The sequence below is a fragment of the Protopterus annectens genome, chromosome 13.part0, assembly GCF_019279795.1.
Source record: "Protopterus annectens isolate FY-2018-M chromosome 13.part0, PAN1.0, whole genome shotgun sequence".
Taxonomy (NCBI): Eukaryota; Metazoa; Chordata; order Ceratodontiformes; family Protopteridae; genus Protopterus; species Protopterus annectens.
The window spans coordinates 732,526,660-732,550,534 of NC_056747.1; the positions used below are offsets into that span (position 1 = coordinate 732,526,660).

The 23,875-nt window shown below is 43.7% G+C and overlaps 1 protein-coding gene across 1 annotated transcript in view; it reads left to right on the forward strand.

The window, feature by feature from the left end:
• RPL23A (ribosomal protein L23a) overlaps window positions 1-5,832 on the forward strand; it is an 87,119-nt gene extending 81,287 nt beyond the window's left edge. The window contains exon 5 of the mRNA XM_044054885.1: window positions 5,777-5,832. Coding sequence (XP_043910820.1) covers window positions 5,777-5,791 — 15 coding nt within the window. The 3' untranslated portion in view covers window positions 5,792-5,832. The remainder of the gene's footprint in view (window positions 1-5,776) is intronic.
• Window positions 5,833-23,875: the final 18,043 nt, after the last annotated feature.

A 23,875-nucleotide genomic window follows, 5' to 3' on the forward strand; every position in this document is an offset into this window, starting at 1 on the left:
CTGCGGATGGAGCAGTAGAGCCAGGTACAGGTGTGGCTCTTAGACGCCAAGCCTGGATGCGGCTATGTGATTTTATGGATCCCTTTAAGGCGTCCTTCACAAATTCTCCCTTTGATGGGTCAGCTTTGTTTGGCCCTCAGGTGAAGGAAACCTTGACCAGGTGCGAGCAGGACGGCAAGACTCTTTCTGCTGTTGGAGTCCGTTTTCCACCCCTTCTAGACCTTATCCCAAAGGACAGAAGGGGGAAGATGTGGTTCCGTAAATCCCAAGGAGTCACGCCGATTCACGTGGTCAGTTTACTCCTAAAGGCAGAGGGGTAACAACAACAGACGCTCTAGAGGCAGAGGGGGTCCGAAGAACCAGGGAAACAGGGAGCCTCTGACAAGCCCTTTCAGCATCCCTGAGGTGTTGCCCGGCTGTCCCTCCTTGGAGGCAGTCGGGGGAAGATTATCACTGTACCCAGAAGCCTGGCATTCCCTCACTCAAGACAGATGGGTACAGTCGATCATATCCAAGGGTTACATAATTCCTTTCGAGGAAAGTCCCTTCCCCTCAAGTTCCCTTCCAGATGTACCACCCGGTCTAAGGGAGATTGCAGAGTCAGAAATCGCAAAACTACTGCAAAAAAGAGCCATTCAGCCAGTTACAATAGACCATTCAGAGCCCGGAATCTACTCAAGGTTCTTTTGGTCCCAAAAGACGGGAGACTGGAGACCAATATTGGATCTCGCAGACTCAACAAGTCTGTCAGGAAGACAAGATTCGAATGGTCACTCTTCAGTCAATTCTGCCCTTCTTACAGAAGGACAACTGGATGTGCTCAATAGATCTTCAGGATGCGTACTATAAATTCACAGACGCTCCAGGAGATTTCTCCGCTTTCGGCTGGGGTCCAGTCATTTCCAGTTCAGAGCCCTGCCCTTTGGTCTCACTACAGCCCCCAGAGTGTTCACCAAATGCATGGCAGTGGTCACGGCTCACCTGAGACGTCAAGGATTCCAGGTGTTTCCGTATCTCGACGACTGGCTCCTGTCAGCCACCACCAGACATCAGCTTATACAAGCCAGGGATTACACAATAGACCTTTGTTCTCATTTGGGCATCTCAATCAACTTCAAAAGTCATCCTTATCGCCCTGCCAGTCTATTACCTTCATAGGCAAACTTAAACACTGTTCGGATGTCAGCTACCCTTACAGAACAAAGAGTTTCAGACATTCAGACTCATGTCAGGATCATTCTGGCCAGCAAGAAAATACAGGCCAGAATGGTTCTAAAGGTATTGGGTCTCATGGCTGCGGCCATTACTCTTCTTCGCCTGGCTCGATTCTACATGCGCCTTCTTCAGTGGATGCTGTTCACACAGTGGTCATACCAGCAACTTCCAATGCGTCACCAGATTCTGGTGACACAGACATGCAAAGAGCATCTTGCTTGGTGGATCACATAGTCTCAGGTTCACCAAGGCAGGTACTTTGTACCCCCATCCCCGATAGCCACTGTCACCACGGATGCCTCCCTGATCGGGTGGGGGGGTCATTATCAGGGCAGGATGTTTCATGGGGCGTGGCAGCCGTTCGAGTACCATCTGCACATAAATGTCCTGGAGATGAGAGCAGTGCTTTTAACGTTGCAAGCCCTCAACTACTTTCTTCCCGTAGGGACAATTGCAGTCCACACAGACATGTCTGTAGTTTGGTATATCAACAAACAGGGCGGAACCAAGTCCTACCCCTTGTGTCGAGAAGCGCTCAGACTATGGCAATGGGCGATCTCTCATCGGTTTCTGGTAGCAACGCATATCCCTGGGAAAACCAACATTATAGCGGACAGATTGAGCAGAGCTATCCTCATGCCTCACGAGTGGTCTCTCAAGCAATCTATAGCGGAAGAGATTATTCTGGAATGGGGTCGCCTTTGTTGCGATCTTTTAGTTACTCCCCAAAACAGCAAATGTCCAGACTTCTTCAGCCTCTTCCCTCTATCAGGCCATCCCCCCAGAGACGCTCTGACCCAGGATTGGCCCCAGGGACTTCTTTATGCCTTCCCTCCATTTCCTCTGATCCCTCGGGTGATCCAGAAAGCTACCGTTTTGAGAGCCAAATTGATTCTCATTGCCCCTTACTGGCCTCGACAAGTTTGGTTCCCGTTCCTCCATCACCTTTTGGTGCAGCCGTGGCATCTGGACCCAGTGCCAGACCTTCTGATTCACCAATCGGGTCAGCTGCACCGGTCAATCCCTTCTCTCAACCTCACAGCATGGTTGCTCCACTTCCTTCCTTAGCCAGGCTTCCGTTGATCTCTAACCCAGTTAGAGACATCATAGTAGCTTCGCTAAAATCCTCTACCAGGAGGATTTATACAAGCAAATGGAAACGTTTCTCTTATTGGGCTAAGGCCCAAAATATTGATCCTTTTACTGCCCCTGTTCAGGCAGTCCTGGACTTCTTAGCAGAGATTTTTCATGCAGGCTCCTCTTCTTCCACAGTCAGAGTTCAATTGGCTGCTATTTCTAATTTTCATGTCGGGATAGCAGATCATATTATGTCCCATAGGCTCTGCAGGGCCTTCTTGAAAGGAATTTTCCTACTAAAGCCTCCAATCAGGAATCCTCAGTGGGATCTAAATTTAGTGCTGACATCCTTGATTCTTCCCCCCTTCGAGCCAGCTGTTTCTTGTTCCCTGAAATATCTTTCTTGGAAAACTTTATTCCTAGTGGCTATTACATCTGCCAGGAGGGTGTCTGAACTTCATGCTCTTTCGGTTCGACCCCCCTATTTGGTTTTTCACAAAGACAGAGTATCTTTGAGAACTAATCCATCCTTTTTACCTAAGGTCGCTTCAAAGAACAATCTGAATCAATCCATTGATCTCCTGTATTTTTTCCTAACTATTCAGATAGACCTGAACAAAAGCTACATTATCTTGATGTCCACCCTCAACTTAGCTATTATTTGGACAGAACAAAAAATTTAGAACTTTTGTTTCCTATGCGGATAATAAAAAAGGCCTTCCTGTTTCTAAAGTGACCTTGTCCAGATGGCTTTCTTCGGTCATCTCGGAAATTTATACGCTCAGGGGAAAACAGCTGTGCTCAAAACCTAAAGCACATTCAACTAGGAGCTTAGCTACTTCTACAGCCTTTCAAGCTAGACTTCCTTTGGACACTATTTGTGGAGGCGCGACTTGGGCTACTCCTCACACTTTTGTTTCCCATTACAAATTGGACTTGGCCTCCAGGGACAGAGCCAGTTTTGGCTCTACAGTCCTCAAGAGTTTGTTCCATTGAGCCACCCAGGATAGAGGTGCTAGGGGCGTCCCATCAAGCAAGAATGAAGGCGAGATTGACAACTTAACATTAAGAAGTTATGTACCTACCATAACGCGTTCCATGTTAGTTGTCTTCTCTCGCCTTCTTTCTTGACCCTCCCTCCTTCCCCCTGGCCTGGACAAACCTTGTATAAGAAACTGTTATGCTGAAGACCATTCAGACCTGGTCCTTCTTCCATCTGTAAGTTTTCTTTCTTCCTTTGGGAAGTATTTTATGCTTGGTGCTATTGCCCTTTGTTAGCAAACGAGATCTGGGTACTTACCGCCTTGCATCATGGGATATGGGGCTGCCTCGAGCTGGTAAAAGTGACTCTCGAGCTTAGCAAGTCCGCAGTCGGAGCGGAGGGATCGGCTCGAACCCATCAAGCAAGAAAGAAGGCGAGAGAAGACAACTAACATGGAACGTTATGGTAGGTACATAACTTCTTATTTTGCACTTTTGGGAATTTTTAAAAAATTGAGGAACTTAATAATTTAATGGAGAAAAAATTAATTTTTTCATATAATAGGTAGAAGCCTAAGAGACATGGTAGTACATACAAAATTTTTAAAACCAGAGTGTAAAATGTATTATGAAATTTCTGATTTAGGTACATTTCCATGTGGAAACTGTAGTGTTTGTACATGTATAAAAAAAGTTTTCACAAGTATTAATAATGTTAGGTTTACTCCAGATGGTATATTTAATTGTAGGACACAAAAGGTAATTTATGCTATAAAATGTGGGTGCAATAAGTTTTATATTGGTCAAACAAAAAGGATGTTCAAACAAAGGATGTTCAAAGTAAGATTACTTTAACATTTAAGGGACATAAGGAATCAAAAAGCAGAAAGCCCATTAGCTTTACATTTTGGACAATATCACAATGGCTTAAGTGATAGTTTGCAGGCTACTATTTTACAACAAGTAGCTGACACTGAAGTAAATGGCCATATGGTTGAAAAGTCACTGAGTAAAACTATTTTTATTTTAAAATATGGCACTTTGTTACCAAATGGATTGAATACAGAGTGCTGCTGGAAAAGTGTGATTGATTAATTGTATAATTAATTTTAATTGTTTTAATTGATAGTATATAAAGTGTTTTACAATTGTGAAGGTTTACTCCTTGAAGGCTTACTGTGGCCGAGGAGCTAGAGAGAGAACAAACTTTTTTGTCTTTCATCAAGAGAGCTAATAAATCTACTCAATTTTACTGGTCTTGTGGTTTTCGTTCATCTGCCTTTCATCTGTTGCTGTTGCAGTTAGGTACATGCCAAATGGGGCATTGTACTCCACTTGCGACTTCTCCAGTTATTGCAGGTGTCTAAAGTACATCCGAGAGGATCCTCTGCCTTAAAACACTTGTCCTATATGGACATACTCAAACTCCCAACTATTCTTTCTCATATCGCCTACTTAGAGGCGATCTCTGCTTGACTTACAAAGCCATGTTTGACCCAGCTCTGTTAGAAATACTACATCTAAAGAAATCCCAATCCCTCCGCACCACACGCTCGAGACCTCAACCTCATTACCACAAGCAACAGAACGTGCTTGAGGGTAAGTTCATAACCTAGAGACTGCCCATGCTATGGAATAGACTTCCCATACATGTCAAATAGCACACTTCACTAAGAAATCTTGAGTGGATGAGAAATAGAAAGTTCACCCTGGGGATCACTCGTGACTGCTCGACATAGGCACTGGGAGCTAAGGTCAGGTGGCATGATGCCAGGGTAAATCCAATGGGCTAGACTTGTAAAGGCTCCAGGGCCATTAGCCTAGTACACACCTATGAACAATCTCTTCCTTTTCTTCCCGAGTTGTCTGGTACTGCATTAGTCAGTCAGCTCAACCCTGTGGCTGCACCTTTGCCATTACTACTTCAGTTTTCTTGTGGCATAAGTTTACAGAAGAGGCCATCTGAACACTTCCCCATTCCTGTATCTTGTCATTCTTTAGTCACTGTTGTAGTGTGTTTTGCCTTGTCATGGGCCCGGGTACCAATGGCAACTGTCCCCACTCCACAACTTTTCTAAATCAACAGTATGCTTGTTGAGACCTGGAGACTGATCTGATTTTTTTTATTTACTTAAGTAAATTTATTTTAAAATGGCTTGTTCTACTGTCAAGTTTTGAGTGTATAGACACTTTCAGTTCTGTTTTGGTTCCTTTTGCCCCTGTAAAGGTGGGTGAGGTTTTACCACTAATTGAGAGACTGAGAAATGTGTGTTCCTCTCTGCTTGTGCATGCTTTTTATATAGTAGTAATTTGATTTGAGTGTCCTGAATACAGTTTCGTGTAATGTCATATTGGCACAGCACTCTTAAAATCTTAAAAGGGGGCTTGCATTTTAATGCTTAAAGGGGTGCACAGTACACTGTAGGATACTTTTTATTGCATGCTGGTTATACTTCCGTGCCAAGTCTGGTCTGCAAACTAAAATTATTGTTTTTTCTTTCAGATTGGAATCATCTAAATGTTCAACTGTAAGGCTGTCTAATAAACTCGAAAATTCTATTGGCTTTGTAACTTATTGCAGCATATTCAGAGTATTCAACTTTTTATATTGAAATAACTTCATTTGTGATATGCGGGAAGCTTTGTTATCATACCTTGTGGAAGCTGTTGTCCACCCTTTGAGTAGCCTTTCACTTTGTGGACTAATTTCTTGACTACAAAATGTAAATCCACATTTATTTACAGGGTGAAAAGTGCAAGTACTGGGATTGTGGTAAGTCCTTTAGTAGAACTAAGAACAGCAGCATGTTTAAGCTTATCTATGCAAACAGTTGTCAGAATTTATCCTCATGGACCTTGTTACAACATACTTGACTGGACTTGTGCTGACCTTTAACCTTTCCCCTAGACTGGAAACTGAATATTCTTGCCTCTCCCCAGTCCAGATGCACCCCTGATATGTCAGATGTTTAAAGTTTTGATCCAGGCAACATTCTCCCTAGTTTTATATTGGTACTTCAGCAGAAGGATTGATTCTGTCCTCTTGGTTAGTCTTTGACTACACAATGACAAGTCCTAAGATTTTACTGATCATAAGCACATACTTTCCAGTTTTGGTGAATGCTGTAGCATCTGAAAATATTGACCTCATTGTGCTAGGGACCACATGCCCATGCGTTTGTTTCAAACTCTAGTTGTGCGTACGTTTGCATAGTTTTCAAAACTACAGTATTTCTGCTGCTGTACTTCACACTTTTGTTTCCTGATTTTCTTTTGCTGAGTCATTACATTGAGATTTCTACCTTGGGTTCAGTCTTCAGGCATCTGGGGGGGTGCATCATTACTTTTAGCCATCTGGGGGCTGCTACACTACTAGAAAACTTTAGATCTTTAACTGTTATCTAAAGCTGCTTTTTTGTGTGTGGGCGCACCCATCCCCCTGCTCTTTAAGCAGAGTGTCATAGCTTCCCCTTTTCAGAGTATCTAGTTTAATGCCACCTGCAGGATGAATAATAACTTTCGGATTTTAGTTTGACTCTGACTCTAAAATGGTATGTACAGTACTAGAAGATAAATTTGCAGGAGTCTTATCTTTTATCCTAGTTTAACTGTCGTTCTAGTGGAGTTTACCGTATCTGGGTTTAATGTTCCATGTGTCTACTATAAACGAGTTTGTATTTATGTAGAAATCGTGTTTGGGTCTTTAGGAAGCTTACCGTCTAGAAATTTAACCCCCCCTTTTTGAAGCATGGCTGCCTTGTAAAAACGCCTCCAACATTACTTGTTTAGTAAATGTTATACTTTGCATCTGAACTACCTCATGCATGCAGATTGTCTATGCCACCCAACTTTGCATTCAGCCAAGGAAGCTACTCTACTTTTTCGTTTTACTAAATAATTTTCTGGTGTTGGGGATGCTACTTTTATCCATCACATTGATGTTAAGGGCCACTTAATTTTCGTCAGCTTTAGCAATACACGCTTTAGCACTGGTCTGTCAGGGCACAGATTCTAAACTAATTTAACTGTCTTGTCAGATACCCATGTGCCCATACTCCTAGAAAGCCATGGGCTATTTTTCTAGGTCGGAGCTGTAGAATCAAACCTTGTTTTTATAGCAACTGTAACTTCCTACTAACTGATTTTGCAGGGATGTATGAATCCCGTTTTATAGGTCTGCTTTGGTATTATGCATTCACCGCACAGGGAATAGAGCTGTCCTATTCAGCACTTTTATATCATGTACACAATCCAGATCTAGTGTTGGATATTGACACATCAGCTGATTAGGCTGTACAGTATGAATGTGATTTACGTAATATCTCAGTTCTCTCCATGTCCAAGAGCATGTTGGTCATTTTGGTTTCATTGTTGGATTTTTTTCGCTGTTTTGCTTATGAATGCAAACTTGTGATTTACTATGCTTGCACTGAAAATGTGAAACATTTGGTTTGTGTTTAGTGAAATGGGACTTTAAGCATACCCACTTTTCCTGTTTGTAAATGACAGTAAAACTGGAGAACCTAGCCAACCTAGTTTTCACTGCGCGATACCTTAAACCACCTGTAATAGAGGCCTGTGGGATATGTGCAAGTGACATGTTAAAGGGCATAGGTTTATAGGTGGGTACTAGGCTATCTGCCCAAAGGCATTTATAATAGCCCAGAATGTGTTGGCTTTGGCAGTCCCCTTAGATTAGTTCTCTGTGCCTCTGTCCAGCAGAGTCACCGAAGTTTCAGCTATATGGCTTCTGAATGTTCATGATTTTTTGTTTTACTTTTTAAAGTCTTTGTGGATACATTCAGGCTACATCTTAATAGTATGAACATCAGCTGGGTGTAGACTGTTGCTAAAGCATAGCCAGACAGTCCACTTGGCTGTGCTGATGAGGTCATGAGAAGGCCAAAATATGCATGCCCACAGCTAGTGGGGTATGACTACATTCAGAAGCCATATAGATGAGGTTTCAGTTGCATATCACACGGGCCTCTATTACAGGAGGTTTAAGGTATTGGGCAATAAATTCTAGCTTGGCTAGTTTTTCCCTGATTGACCTTTTTGGTTTGGATGTTTGTAAATGACAGGGTAAATTACCTAGGGGAGTGTAGTTAGGTGGCAGAGCATTTAAGCCCCCTTTATGCAGTAGGGCCTTTGGTACCAGTCTTGAAGTAAATATGATTACCCAAACATTATTTGAATAGGGTTAGGGGCCCAACTCTGCTTCACATGGATGGGAAGCTTGTTCAGAGTAGGGTGTCTGAGACCTAACCTGCCCATCCAGTATGTACTATGTTGCAAACAAGGTTACAGGTCCTTTGTGTATTTACTCTTATTACCCTTGTGGATAAGGGTGATAAAGGATAATGAGGGAAACGTACAAGCGAGGAGAGTGTGAGCAGATGGGAAAGTACTTTGAGGGGCTGATGAATGAAGGGTGGGAGGATGGCATAATGGTTAAGGTGTTTATCTTGGAGAGACAAGGTGCAGGGTTTGATTCTCACATAGGGTAATTGGCTAGGCTTAAAATGGCCACAAGGGCAGTTAGCCTAGTACTAATCTATGAACCTATGAAGAGAATGAGAAGGTTGGATGTGTGGATAGTGAATCATGAAGTGCAGTAGGTTAGCAAGGAGGAAGTAAGGATATCTATGAAGAGGATGAAGAATGGAAAGGCTGTTGGGCCAGATGACATACCTGTAGAAGCATGGACGTGTTTAGGTGAAATGGCAATGAAGACTAGATTGTTTAATGAAATCTTGGAAAGTGAGAGGATGCCTGAGTAATGGAGAAAATTTTGGTACAGATTTTTAAGAATAAGGGTGATGTGCAGAGCTGTAATAACTACAGAGGGATTAAATTGATCAGTCAGCATGAAGTTATGGGAAATAGTGGAAGCTAGGTTAAGAAGGGAGATTATTATTAATTAGTATGGTTTCATGCCAGGAAAGAGCTGTTTGCTCAGTTAATGGAGAAGTACAGAGAAGGTCAGAAGGAGTTGCATTGTCTTTGTGGACTTGGAAAGCATATGACAGGGTGCCTAGAGGGGACTTGTGGTATTGTATGAGGAATTTGGGGGTGTCAGAAGTACGTGAGTGTTATAGGATATGTACAAGGGTAGTGTGACAGTGGTGAGGTCTGCGGTGGGAGTGACTGATGCATTTAAGGTTGAGGTGGGATTACATCAAGGATCAGCTTTGAGCCCTTGCTTATTTGCAATGGTGATGGATAGGTTGACAGACTAGATCAGACTGAGTCCCAGTGGACTGCAGATGACCTTGTGATCTGTAGTGAGAGTAGGGAACAGGTGGAGGAGACCCTGGAGAGGTGATGTGCTCTAGAGAGGAGGAATGAAGGTTTGCAGGACTAAGAATGTGTGTGAATGAGAGGGAGGATAGAGGAAATGGTGAGGATGCAGGGAGTAGAGGTGGCCGAGTTTAAATACTTGGGATCAACAGTTCAGAGTAATGGTGAGTGTGTAAGAGGTGGAGAGTACAGGCAAGATAGAGTGGGCGGAGAACTGTCAGCAGTGATTTGTGACAGATGAGTACCAGTAAGAGTGAAAGGGAAGGTTTACAAGAGGGTCGCGAGACCAGCTATGTTATATGGGTTGGAAACAGTGGCAGTGACAAAAAGGCAGGAGTCAGAGCTTGACGTGGCAGAGTTGATTAAGATTTGCACTGGGTGTGACTAGTATGGACAGGATTAGCAATAAGTTTATTAGAGGGTCAGCCCAGGTTAGAAGGCTTGCAGACAAAGCCAGAGGGGCAAGATTGCATTGGTTTGGACATGTGCTGAGGAGGGATGCAGAGTATATTGGGGAAAAAGATGCCAAGGATGAAGCTGCCAGGTAACTGGAAAAGAGGAAGGCCCAAGATAAGGTTTATGGATGTGGTGAGAGGACATGCAGGTGGTTGGTGTGACAGAGCAGGATGCAGAGGACAGGAAGAAATGGAAACAGTTTATCCGCTGCAGCGACCCCTAATGGGAGCAGCCCGAAAGATGTACGTAAAATCCATTGGTACTGGATGAGATGATGCCTTTAAGCATGGGTCACATCTGTCTGTAGGAGACTAGTGTAATGGTATGACTGAGGTAATTTGTGTATTTGAAACATCTGGTATAATTTTTTTAAGGTGTATAATGAAGGAAGCATTGTACTGTGGTCTGAGGGCTGAGCACAGCTGGATGATCTCTGGACATTGCACAACTTAGTCGCCATCTAGAATGGTTCTGTTAAAACACTTGGTCCAAGGCAAAGTCTCTGTCCACATGTTCAACTCCCTAACCACTTGTGTATTAACTTGTTCACTCCACTGGAGCTCAGGAAATTTGCCCGCTAACTTTCAATGTGCGGAGCCTTATTCTTTCATTTCAAACAGATGTTCAGATCTCTGGAATTACAGGGTGTTTAATTCCAAATGTCACACTCTGCGCAAACTATAGTGGTGGTTTTACTTGGGATGTTCTTAGTGTTTCACTGTTGCAGTCATTACATTTGTGTTATCCTGCTGGCAGGTTGCCCTCAGTCAGCCTGAATTCCAAAGTCTTGGATCCTGCATCTGTTGCTGTTGCCTCTTCCCTGACGTCAGTTCGTTGGGGGTATAAAAGACATGCTGTCAGCAGCATTTTATTCATCTAGCTGAGAGCTGTCATACGAGGTGGAGTTCTAGCTATATAAACTTAATTACCTGCACTAGACCAAGTAGTGCAGTTAAAGCTTGCACAATAGCAAACTTTAAGATGTAATCTTTTAAAACCTTGTTCATGGCATGATTATGGAATTGTACATGGCATGATTATGGAATTTTTGATCTTTCATCTGTTTGGTGCTGCATTATTCTCTTGGAAGGTGGAATGTTGCCTGGTGCTAAGGTCGTGTCTTGGTCCAGAGGTATGAGAATTTACAAAAGTGAACTGAGTGCTTGTAGCATAGTGAGAGGAGTGCCTGTCTTGAGTAGAATCCTATGACTATAGGTTGTGTGGAGGTTTGCTTTTTGTTGATGCACCATGCGCTGTGGTGGATATTGCATTGGTAGAATGCTTTGCATCTCTGCAGCAGAGACCATAAGGGTTGTTTGGGTTAATGCATGGAGCCTGTCTTGTCTTTAGTGTTTCTGACCATCTGGTTGGTAACCCATGTATCCAGTGTCTTTGAAGTATGTGGTTGTCTTGGTGAACATTATCTATTCTCAATGCCCATTTCTGTCAAGTTAGCTGCAGACAAGTGCTTATGCATGGTTTCAGTTTACTCTGTGGCTTAAAAGGTCATGTATGGGGGGGTCTAGAGTAAATTCTAGTCCAGTGAAAGTGACAAGATTGGAGTAGTGCTGAGTAAATCACAGTAACTGGGTCAGCTAACAGTTTATGGCAGCTGACATTAAGTGCACTTTGGCCAAGAACCGCAACCTATCTTGTGGAGTAATACTGTTTGCAAACATAGTATTTTTTGGGGGGGTAATTGGAGTTCATTCTAACTACCTGCTTGGGTATTGTTAACTGATGCGTGATGAGCAACATTTTGCAAGTTCAATTTTTTATACAGGCACAGATAATAAGCAAAATGGCCTACTGCCCAGTTATTACAACACACTAAAGCTTCCTCAATCCTTGTACAAATACAGACTTGTTACTCTACTGCCGCAAGTGCAGACTTTTCTAGCTGTAACATTGCATAATAGCCCAAAGTTTGGGAACATTGCAATTGCAGCAATGAAATACTAAAGTATGAAGTGCAGAAACTTGGTGCAGAAGAAATGTAACTGTATTTTGAAATAGTACAGTGCAGCAATCTAGAGTACTTAAATTCGATGGAGTTTAGATTGAAAGTGTGGTGTGGCTACAAAGTGTTGGCTGGCTCTGGAAAATGTTTCCCAGCTGTCCATAACTTGAGCTAAAAACTGGTAATGTGGTGTTTTTGTTGCCCCTTTGTTACTCTTGGCCATGAGATGTTGCCTCTCCCACTAAATGTAATCCATTGACAGTATGATACTGGATTGGCATTGAACCTCTACAAATCCAAGTGAAAAATGAGTGTGGGCATATAGGGAAGATGAAAGACAGTAAAACTTACTAAAACCCCTTGGCTACTGGGAACCATTTTCCTTTGTGGTCTTCTGCGGATGCCAGATAAATGGTAGTACTCTGGTTGCATACATCATTTGGAAGGTTCTGTTGGGTGGTTGAGCATGTACTGTCCTTGTGTTCTAGATTGTATTATGCTTTGGAAGTTAGGCATACAACCATTGCTGGGCTGGAGCAACAAGCAGACTTTGTAGGTGGTGGAACTTTGATCCAAACATGCACGAGTGCTTTTTCCTGGGTAAACAAAGGGCCGAACAGCTGCTGGGTCTTCTCGTCGTAAAGGGAGTTTCCAAGATCTTTTGGTTTGGTTTAGCTGTCAGGTCATTGATCTTGATGTTTACATTCCGGCAGCTTTACTGCTCCGGTTTCAGTACCTTGTGGGATGGGTAAATTTTCTCTGCAGGAAACCCTAATTGTTTCCTCTGTGCTCCTTTTACTTGCAGGCTGCTGGTATCAATCTTAAATGTAGAGAAGTAGTGCTGTCTTCATTATCTCTCCTTTTGGTATGCAGACACAATAGTGTACTTCATGTAAGACTTGGCATGCTGTGAATTTTATAGTATTGCTGTTGGAACAGTTGCCCCTTAAAAAGTATGAGATGGTCCTGAGCAGCTTGGACAACTTTGGTAGTAACACCCAATAGAGAAACTAAGGATATGGAAATGAGACAAAATGGTGACAGAGGATGGTCTGTAGCAGGATGCTGGAAACTATTTTACAGGCAACTGAACAGAGGTAGCTATTCTGTCCTTTAAAGATATCTAAAGTTTGCTAGTTGAGACAAAACACCATAATACTAAGCCAGAAATCCATCAATTTCTGCTTTTCCCAATAGTAGGGCAGATTATAAGTTTATGAAAGTACTGTCACAGGCTTGCATAGGAGTAAGTGTTCTCCAAATCCCCTTTTGGGGGAACAAGATTTGGAGAGGTCTTGCTCGTATCGGATTCATAGTAAACAATGCAAATGTACAACATTGAGACTGCCATGTTGCTAACATTGTTAGCAGAATAGTTTACTTTGTCCAACAATGACACCAGTAAAATTAATAACGTTCATAACTGTTAGCATGCACACCTGTAATGACTACCTGATCAAATGAGTGAAAATTATGTATGTAGCCTGTTGCTGAGCATCTGTCCTAGAAGGTGCTGGTTGTAAATTAAGAGTGATGGGGGCAGCTCTGTCATGTTAACTCATCACATCTGTATGATGCCTCCAGGTGCTAATGCAGTTGACCCCCTACTGATACCACTAGGTGTCAAATGTTGCTGTTCATGTTAGCATAGTTTGTAGCAATTCCAAATGTATATTTTTAAGATTTCATTTTAAAGGTTACGCAGTGATAAACTCGACTGCCTTAATATTTTACCTCTGTCAAAGTGTAGGTAATGTTACTGCTGTTTCTATGACTTGTACAAGTATAGATGGGAAGTTCAATCTCACCATTCATTCTTTGAGTTCAGAGCCGATCCATCTGCTCACACATCCGTTGGTAAAGCTCAAGGTTTACCAGTAGCTTGAGATCAAGCCCCTTATCCCATGATGCACTGCTGCAATTACCCCAGATCTAGTTTGCCATGGCACTGATCTCAGTGGTTCCAGTTCGCTCTAGCCTATTTTGAACAAAAAAATTGTTTTTTCGCAAGTTATTCCATAACTTCTCAACCTTTCACCTTTTGGTGTGTCTACCCTTTGAGCTCAGGCAGCTGGTCTCTGAGGGCATTGAGTCACTGGAGTCCATGGAACCTGTCCCTCCTGAGACCTAAACTTAACTTCTACCCCTGTAGATAAGGCCTTTTTGTCCAAAGACATCCCTGTTGCCATGGTGGTAGTAGCGGCAGCTATCAAAAAAGAAATGCCTGAAACTTCCTCATTGATCCATCCTAACAGATCGATATGGGAAGCACATGTTTAGTTAAGTAACTCCGATCCCTGAATTATATGACCCATTTCACCAGCCTGCAAAGGGATCTCCTTAAGAAGTTGGGAGATGCTCTTCAGGGTACTGTAGCTGCAGGGGCTTTTGACAAAGTTGCTGTTCAGCTTGCTACCCTAAATTCAATTGGGAACTTGGCCATGTGTCTCTTATCGTATGCAACCGATGGGACGAGTAGGGCAGCAGGTACAGGAGTTGCTCTACAAAGACATTCTTGGATGTGCTTGTGTTCCTTCACAGAGCCCTTTGTCTCCATTTGTCAACACCCCTTTTGATGGCTCATCTCTTTGGGTTCAAAGTTAAGGAAACTCACCAGGTGTGAACAGCAGGGAACGACAGTCTGCCATCTGAGTCGGTTTTTCCGACCCCTACTCGGCCTTACCCCAAAAGCCAAAGGGGAGGTAAAATGTGGTTCTGGAAAGCCCAAGGAGCCTTTCAGGACACGTGGTGAACCCCCCTCTAGGGGCAGAGGAGGCTGCCTTCAGCAGCGGGGGTCCGCAACACTTAGGTGACAGATTACTTCTCTGGTCAATGCTAGGGGGTTGCATCCTTGTACACTAATGCCTGGCAGTTTGGTACAAAGTATTTGCAGAGGTTGATTTCATAACATTCTCCACTACACCCATACCCCCAAGGAGAATCTCAGACATTCCCCTCAGTTACAGGGAACAGGCAACTACAGAGGTCTGCAAGTTGCTGGTCATCCAGCCAGTCCCAGCAGACCCTGTAGGATAGACACTTACTAAAGATTCTTCCGGTTCCAAAGAAAACCGGGGAATGGAGTCCTATTTTGGACCTCGGCAGACTACCAATTTGTGAGTTTTGGATGGTCATGCTACAGTCTGCACTCCCCTTTTTAGTGGAAGGCAATTGGATGTGCTCTATAGATCTCAAGGATGTGTGCTACCACATAAAAATGGCCAGGCCATCCAGAGATCATCTGCATTTCTGGCTGGGAGCCAATCCTTATCAATTTTGAGCCCTGCTGTTTGGTTTCACTACATCCCCCAGAGTGATCACCAAATGCATGGCAGTGGTCACGGCTCATCTGAGGCATCTAGAATCCCAGGTGTTTCCGTACCTAGACTATTGGCTCCTTGCCTCCACCAGGCATCAGCTGATTCAGGAAAGGGAATACACTGACACATCACCATTACTGTCAACTCAGAAAAATCTCCCATGTCACCATTGCAGCATATCATCTTTATAGGGGCAGAGTTTCACTTCAGTCACCACTCTACGACTACCAAATGAGTCGTCTTCGTCAGCATGTCTGTTCATTAGTGTCGGACAGAGCACCAGCCGCAGAAGCCTTAAGGTATTAAAGTTTGATGGCTACAACAGTCTTGGCCATACCATTAGCAAAGATGCATATGTGGATTCTTCAATGGCTGCTGTTCACTCAGTGGTCCTATTAGGAACTTCAATGAGTCATATGCTTTTAATCACAAACTCTTGTAAGGGAGATATCCAGTGGTTGAAGTCTCTCCATGTAAGCATAGGATGCCCATTTTGTACTACCCCCTCCAGTAGCCACAGACAATGGGCTCTTCTCTGGGTGGTGTGGTGGATTTTTCAGGGAAAGACTGCCCAAGGCACATGGATGGATCAAGAGTCGCATCTGTGTATCCATGTTCTGGAGATGAGCAGTACTTTGGCGTAGTACTTCCTAGACTCTTCCTCTAGGAATGATTGTAATACAAGACCATGTCAGTAGCCTGGTACTTGAACAAGCAAGGTTCGACCAAGTCTTGCCTGTTTGCCGAGCAGCCCTCAGTTTGGCAGTGGGCTCTCCTAGAGCTTTCTGTTGGCAGTTCACATCCTGGGGAGATCGATGATGGCAGACAAGTTTAGCAGGGCAGTTTTTTTGCTGCACAAGTGGTCCCTTGAGATTGTGGACAGGATTTTGTCATTGGGGCCAGCCTTGCTGCGATCTTTTTGCCAGTCACATCAACACAAACTGCATAAACTACTTTGCCCTGATTCACCCTCTGGGGAACCCCTGAGAGATGCACTTGTACACTTTTGGCCCCTAGGTTGTCTCTTCATGCCCCCCTGATCCCTCTAATACCCAGTCTTTTACAGAAGGCAATGTTACTGGGAAGGACCATCATTCTTAGTCCCTTGCTTGGTTCCTGTATCTTCATCTATTGGAGGATCCATGGATTCTAGACCCAGTTCCGGACCTGGCATCAGTCGGGGGACCTCCATCCTTCATTGCAGTCACTGAAGCTAACAGCTTGGTTGCTTCAGTTCCCTTCATAGCCAGGCTTCCTGACCTTTCTGAGAAGGCAGATCCTCTTGTCCATTTTAGAATTCTAGACTGTGATCTTTAATAAAGGAGCTGCAGCTGCTACATCTAGTTGGCTGCTCTAATATTCATGTTGGAGGGGACAGGCTAAATGTAATGTCCCACAAGTTGTGTAAGGCCTTTCTTAAAGGAAGCTTTCACATGAGGCCCCCAGTGAAGACTCCTCATTCTCCTTGGAATCTAAACTTTATGGTATCTCATTCTTCCCCCTGTTTGAACCAGCATCTTGTGACCTCAAATTCTTATGGAAAACTTTCTGGTGGCTATTACTTATGCCCGCAGCATTTCAACAGGAAGCCTCATCTATCAGCCCTCCTTATTTGATTTTTCATGCTAAGAGTATCTTAGGATGAACCCCTCCTTTTTGCCCAGAGTTTGGAATCTAATATCAACCAAGTCATTGAGTTGCCAGTCGTCTTCCTTAACCCTTTCAGTAACCTTGAGTATATGCTGCACAACATTCACAGAGCTCTGCTATTATTTGGACAGAACAAACTATTCCAAAAAGTCAGAACAGCTCTGCATCATTCTCTGAAGCCAGAAATGGTAGACCAGTGGCTAAAATGATGCTTTCAAAATGGCTGTCTGTATTACTTTTGTTTATTCAGCTGCTAAAATTCCATTGCTACACAAGATTAAAGCTCATTCTACCAGGGCAGTTTCTACATCTGCATTTCAAGCCATATTGCCCCTTTAACATTTGTGCTGCAGCCACTTGGTCTAAGTATCATACTTTTTTATCACTCATTACAAAGTTGATAAGGCCTCCAGGGACAGGGCTTCCTTTGAGTTTATGGTCCTGAAGAATATACTCCTGTGAGCCACCCAAGTTTGAGGGTGCTAGGGATGCTACCCATCAGTAAAGAATGAATGTCGAGATTGAACTTTGCATTAAGTTATGTACTAACATTCCATGCCAGTTCCATCTCTCCTTCATTCTTGCATCCCTCCATCCCACAACTGCCTGATAGTTGACCTAGAGCCTGGTCACTCAATTCTCCTTCCTCTCTAGGGGTGGGGTAGGTCTCTTCCATGGATATAGTACATGCAGCAAACAAGATCTGAGGTAATTCCAGCAGTGCATCATGGGATAAAGGGCTTGGTTTCGAGCTACTGAAACCTTGAGCTTTGCCACTGGCTGCATCAGAGCTGATGGATCGGCTCTGAACCAGTCAGTAAAGGAGGGTGAGATGGAACGTTATGGTGAGTACATAACTTATTTTCACTTTTCTAACTACCAACAACCAAATAACTCTAATGGAACCCTTATGATAGCACTCTGCTAGTGAAGAATGAAATGCAGCAGACAGTGTAATGAGTGCTGAGAAGTTACAAATGTAATGGTTGCACTGAATTTTAGAAGGTCACAGTAAGATCTAGAATCTAAAGACTGCTATAAAAATAGTTTATGCTGAAAGTTTCTTTTTCATAATCGTTCTGGTTTCAGCAATTCAAACTTTTTGAAATGTGAGGACACAATTTGCTGTCAAAAGGCTAAGGCTCTGCCCATTGGAACTTTACAAAAAGTTCCACTGGCATTGATAAGTAAAGGGTAATACAGTTGCATCATTGGTGACCAGTCTGATCAGTGCTGTATGAAAGGTAACCATGAAGTAATGGCTTAAAAGTGCTTTTTGGGATAGCATACTTTGAACAAGGATACTGCATTGTGCGATGACTTTTAAATAACATCTGTGTAATTGTATGTCTGAAGATGTAAGGCACAGCTATTGTGCAACTATTGAAAAAAAAAAAAAATCAGTAGTTGAAGTTGAGCCTTGGAATTCTGAACCATTTGCTAACAGTGACCAAAGTTGAGTGGAAACCCCTGTTGAAAGCTAGAGCCGTGTGTTTTTCCTTGCAAGAGAGCTCTCCTCAGGATTGAGTGAGGGGGAGTTGTGAAATGTTGAGGGAGACTGCAGACATAAGCAAGTTAACCTGAGAGCTGTGGATGTCTTGTAGCATGTAAAGAGTTGGAACTGAACACTGAATACTGTGGCTGCACTGAATGGTGCAAAGGGCAAGACCAAACTTAATCAGACACAACTCACTTCTCTGACTAGTATTGTGACGTTAATCTAGTATGACAAGGAAAATGAAGAAATAGGTTCAGGTTTTGAAGCACCATGATTTGGAATTTGGCCGGTATTGTCAACTGGTGTATGAAAGACTAGTCACAAGCTGACTATACAAGTGTCCATTTCTGTTGCACTTCATCAACTTGACTTCAAACGTTATGGACCTATAGCAGAAAGGCTATGTTCAGCATATGCTTCACTGATGCAGTTGCTCTGTCTAAATCGCTTTTATTCTGCCAAGCATGAAACAGACCTACCATCAGTCAGATGATTAGTTGACTATGTAACAGTAATATTATCAGAGACCTTTAGAGCAGGGCTTCCCCAAAGCAAGTCCCTGTCGTGATAGGTTGTTAATGCACTGATTTCCCAGCTGTAGAAGACTCCAAAGCAAATACTGATTTTCCATCTATTCTGTAGGGAATGGACCGTTGTATTGTCAATAGTACTGAAACTGTAACAACCTTATGCATGAAATGCTAGGCAAACTTTCATTACTTAACTGCTGCATGTACTTTTAATAAAAGCACAACTCCATGCTGCTCAAAAACCTAGTGTCCTAGCCATGAGAGTAATTGCTACAGCCAAAGCTTAGCACTAATGAAATATTACCCCAAAGCTTAACATATGATTGCATTAAAAAACACCTCTATAAAAGAATGGTTCAAAGCTTGGTTCTGCTCCTGTACGAGCCTAGGCTGAGATCCTTAAACTGTTTACTATGTTAGTCTCCCCCCCCCCCCAAAAAGAGTAGCTTAACCCTACTCTCCCTCTACACATGATGCCCCTGAGGTTGCAGTCATACCTTTCCACATCTGTTTCTACTAACCCCCTCAACCAACATTTCTGTATTCCTACTTGGCTGTGTCTTTGCTGATATAATCTTGCCATCCTTTTTGGAGAAGGCTGCCCCCCACTGTGTACCCCTTTACAGGAGTATACAGTAGGACGATCTAATTTAAGGTTACTGGGTCAGGGCTCGGCTATTTCATTGGGTCAGAGCTCTGTTGGAGACTTCTGATTTCCTTGTATTGATTGCTTAGCTCTTGTGCATTGTGCACAGATGTGGAGAGTGGTGACTCTTGGTAATTATAGATGCAAAAGTGCAACAGAAGCCCCCCCAAGTGCCTGCTATCTAGCAGAACAGTTCTTGTAGTGCTCTGTTCATTGAACCACCCAGTGGTAGATTTCATTAGACCATATAGATTGCTTCTTATGGATGATCTACTATACACACTACTTTAGTCATGCCCCCAGCCAGATACTCCCCTCTGCTCTGATGCAAGGTTCAAACCTTGTATTATGAACTGTCATTTTCCTGTTTCTTTGTACACTGACAACCCATTACTCCTAAGTCACTCAAGTACAATTTGCAAGACAGGCTTCCTACAGTAAGAATCTGGAATCTCTGTTCTCTCATGTCCAGAACAGCACCATTAAAGCTGTCAGCATGCACACTACTATTTGTAATGCGCTCTGAACAAAAATTCATGTTTAGAGGTACTCTTCAGAAACCTTAACTAAACATGGGACACCCAGACAAAAACATGGTACACCTACTGCAATACCCCAAAGCATGTAAAAAAACTAGTACCTGTCTTGCCAAATAAGCACTTAAAAGTAGTTGTGAAAAATTTTACTGTAACAGAACATGTGACAGACATCCTGCCCACGACAAACTGGAACAAACCACTAGAATGGCAAGCAGAAAAACAGTCCAGGTCTGTTTTAATAAACAATGAAGTGCTTTTCGTTTGCTTCCAAAGCAAACTTCAGGTTACAAGTGCACCTTGCAACAAAATGTATTTAAATACCAACAGGTGATGCTCTTTACTATCACCATGAACCTCCTCTACATTAAAACTTAGAAACGCTCACATATTACAACTGCTACTGGATTAAAATGCAAGAAGTAATAAACACCAAACGATATTAACTTAAAAACACTGACCCTATCTAATAATACTGATTTAAGGATATCATTTTAAACATTCAGCAGATGAAAAAAAATACATTCTACAGTTATGGAACTGCTTAAGGATTAAAAAACTAACATTCTCAGTAGGAGACACCAAGTTACATGAATAAAATGTAAAACATTTTTATCTCTGCAAACTTTTCAATTTCAAAATACAGGTGATAGAACAAGCTTCATTTATACCAGGAAAATTGTAAGCGTTCAATCTAATTTGCCACAGTAATTCTAATTCTTCTAAACATAAGGGTAAAGGTCCACCCCTTATTTCTATAGCTACCTGATCATAAGCCATGAATTTAAATTTGTGGTCTTTGTGCAACTGTATGTGTTTAGCTAGTGCGTTGTCTGTTTTGCCTTTAGATATTGCATACTGATGTTCGTAGACCCTGTCTTGGAGTCTCTGTTCTGTTTTTCCAATATAGAATGCAGTACAGCATTGGCATCTAGCTAAATACACCACATTCCTAGAGTTGAACCGCTGTTGTGTTAGCGTTGTCACCTCACAGTAAGATATCCTGTTTGTCAGCTAGAGTCTTCTGTGTGGAGACGTGCGTGAATGGGCATACCTTCATTGAAGGTTGTACATCAGGGCCAGCAAATCTGCATGTAAAAATTTACTACCAGTCAGTGGACTGGAGTTCCACTGTGGTGACCCCTAACCAGGAAAAAGCTGAAAGACACAGCAACACTATACTAAAGTGACGTCAATATGTTTACAAAAATTACAGGCTTCACATTTTCACATACCTGTTATTTTGGGAATGATTCTATGTTCTAGCAAGTTTGTTTTTACCTCTTCTAAACACCACATCTGAAGTAGTTAACTTCATTTGGTCTGCAAACTATGGTTATTGGATCCAATTCGGATCAGAGCTGGCAGCTTTCCAAGCTTACAGATCCAAGCTCCTCTCCTTACCCACAATGCCCTGCTACCTCCTTGTAACCCTCAGATCTTGTTTGCTGCGGCTTATAGCTTCTCCGAATGAGCTCAGTTTGTGTGTAAAATTAACAAAAGAATTCAAATCTTTTTTTCCCTATCTTTCTCTTGGTACGCTTCTGTGTGTGAACCCCGGGTAGTTTCTCTTTACTGGTTCTTATTTTTAGTGCCAATTTAATTGTTTAGTCAGCTAGTTCCCCTCCCCCACTAGAGTGTGAAGGCGTGTGCTATTTTAAATGGCCGAAGTCCATTTTTTTTCTAAAGGCAGAGTGTGGTCATAAGCTATCTCCAGCAGATGTCTGCACTCTGGGTGTTGAACACCTTTCCACAGGCTGCACTATTTGTGCAGCCTTTAATCCCAGAGCATTGAAAGACAAAGGCCAAGCTGATTTTGGCGGGTCTTCTGCCACCAGAATCTACTTTGTCTTCTGCTGTGGTGCCAGCCCCCTCCACTGCTGCCCAACCTGCTATTTCTGATCTCCTGGCTGGGACTCGCCCTCCTCTTTGGTCCAGGAGGGAAGAAAAAAGGACGAGAGAAACACCACAGCCATAAAAGGTGGTCTGAGTCTACTCCCTCGGCTCTGCCATCTAAAGTTGTTGCTTCTCCCTTGAAGGTCTCTGGGTCTACCCCCTCTCAGCTCTGCTCCCCTCATTTCTCCCTGGAGCTGGAGGAGGAGACTTTGTCACCTTCTAGGTCATCAAGGTGACCTTCCCGGCTGCCTTTGGTGGCCTGTAGTAGGTTTACTAGGAGCTTGTCTGGTGCAAATATGGATTGGGTGATGCGTCCATTTTTGCAGGCTCAATGCAGATGGGAGTGCTCGCGCCTCCTCCCCCCATATCTCTGGGAGGGAGCTTGACACCTTTTTTTGCCCCTATTGCTCCTTCTCCGACCTGCTTTCGGGTCTCTGACCTGTCTGATCTGATTAGCTTTGGAGCCAGGGTGGGGTCTGCGCCGACAGCGTTTCCATCTTGGGTGCCGACCATGCCCTTGGGTCTGTTGGATCCAAGCTCTCTGAGCCGTGGGGTGTGCGTCGGATCTGGAGGGGCCAGTGGAACTTGCTCCATCCAGGTCTGGTCACACTACCCTTTCGGATCCGATCCGGTTGCCCTCTGCACCGGTTTGTATGTTGGAGCCGAGGGAACTGCTCTCTGATCCAAGGGAGAGCAGTTCACTATCAGCATTTGACGTAGTGGAGAGGGTCCTCTCGAGGGACTCAAGACCCCCAGTTCTTGCTTTGGACAAGCCTGTCACTCCCACACAGTTGAGCCTATTCTCCCATCTGACCCCAGGGACAGCCTGCGCTTACATCCCAGATGGTTCCCTTAGAGGAACAGGACATCGTTGGTGAGGCTTCTTTGGACCCCCCCCCAAGGTGGTTCCTCACAAGTGGAAGTGCAAGAGGAGGCACTTGGACACACCAGAGTCCCTCATGGAGGACACAGACTTAGGGGAAGGCTCCCCAAGATCACCCCCTGAAGACGTCGCCTTAGGCGACCATGGAAATGTGCATTAGGGGTGGGTGGTCCGCCCAAAAGCTTTCCTTGGATGAGTCTGTGTTTCTGGAGGCGTTTGACCAGGCCCATCTACCTCTTGGGTGTCCCCCCACCAACCCCCTGGTAGATCTTACCAGGGTGTGGAAGGAGCTGATCCCCAAATGTCCTGACAAAATACTAAGTCCCCCTCGGACAAGGCATGTTGCAGTAAGGGTGCCCCCGTGGATGCTATGGTGGTGGTGGCAGCGGCCACCAAGAAGGAACAAGCACAGGAGTTCTCTGTACACCCTCCAGACAAGGACTCTCGGCTGATGGACAGTTTGGGAAAGTGGATGATCTCTTCAGCGACCACCTCTGTAAGGTCACTGAAATATATGGCACATGTTATTTGACTCCAGCGTGACCTGATTAAGGTACGCTGGATCACCCGTAGAGTCCATGTTGGCCGAGGATAAGTACGTTCTCGTCCTGCATGGCCACTCACTAACGCATCCATGTGGCTCCTCTCCCATGCCACTGAGGGAGTGGCTAGGGCTAGCAGAATGGGTGTGGGCTTACGGAGACAGGCTTGGCTCCGTCTGCGATTTTGTGGAACCCTTCAAGGAGTCCTTCGCAAACTCTCATGGTTCAACATTCTTTGGCAAGACAGTCTGCGACACGCTTCGCCAGAGTGAGAACGATGGGAAAGCCATCTGCATTCGGGATCTGCTTCTCTGCTCCCCAGAGGTCCTATTCCAGGAACCAAAAGGGACAGAAGATGTGGTTCGGGAAGACTCAACAACCC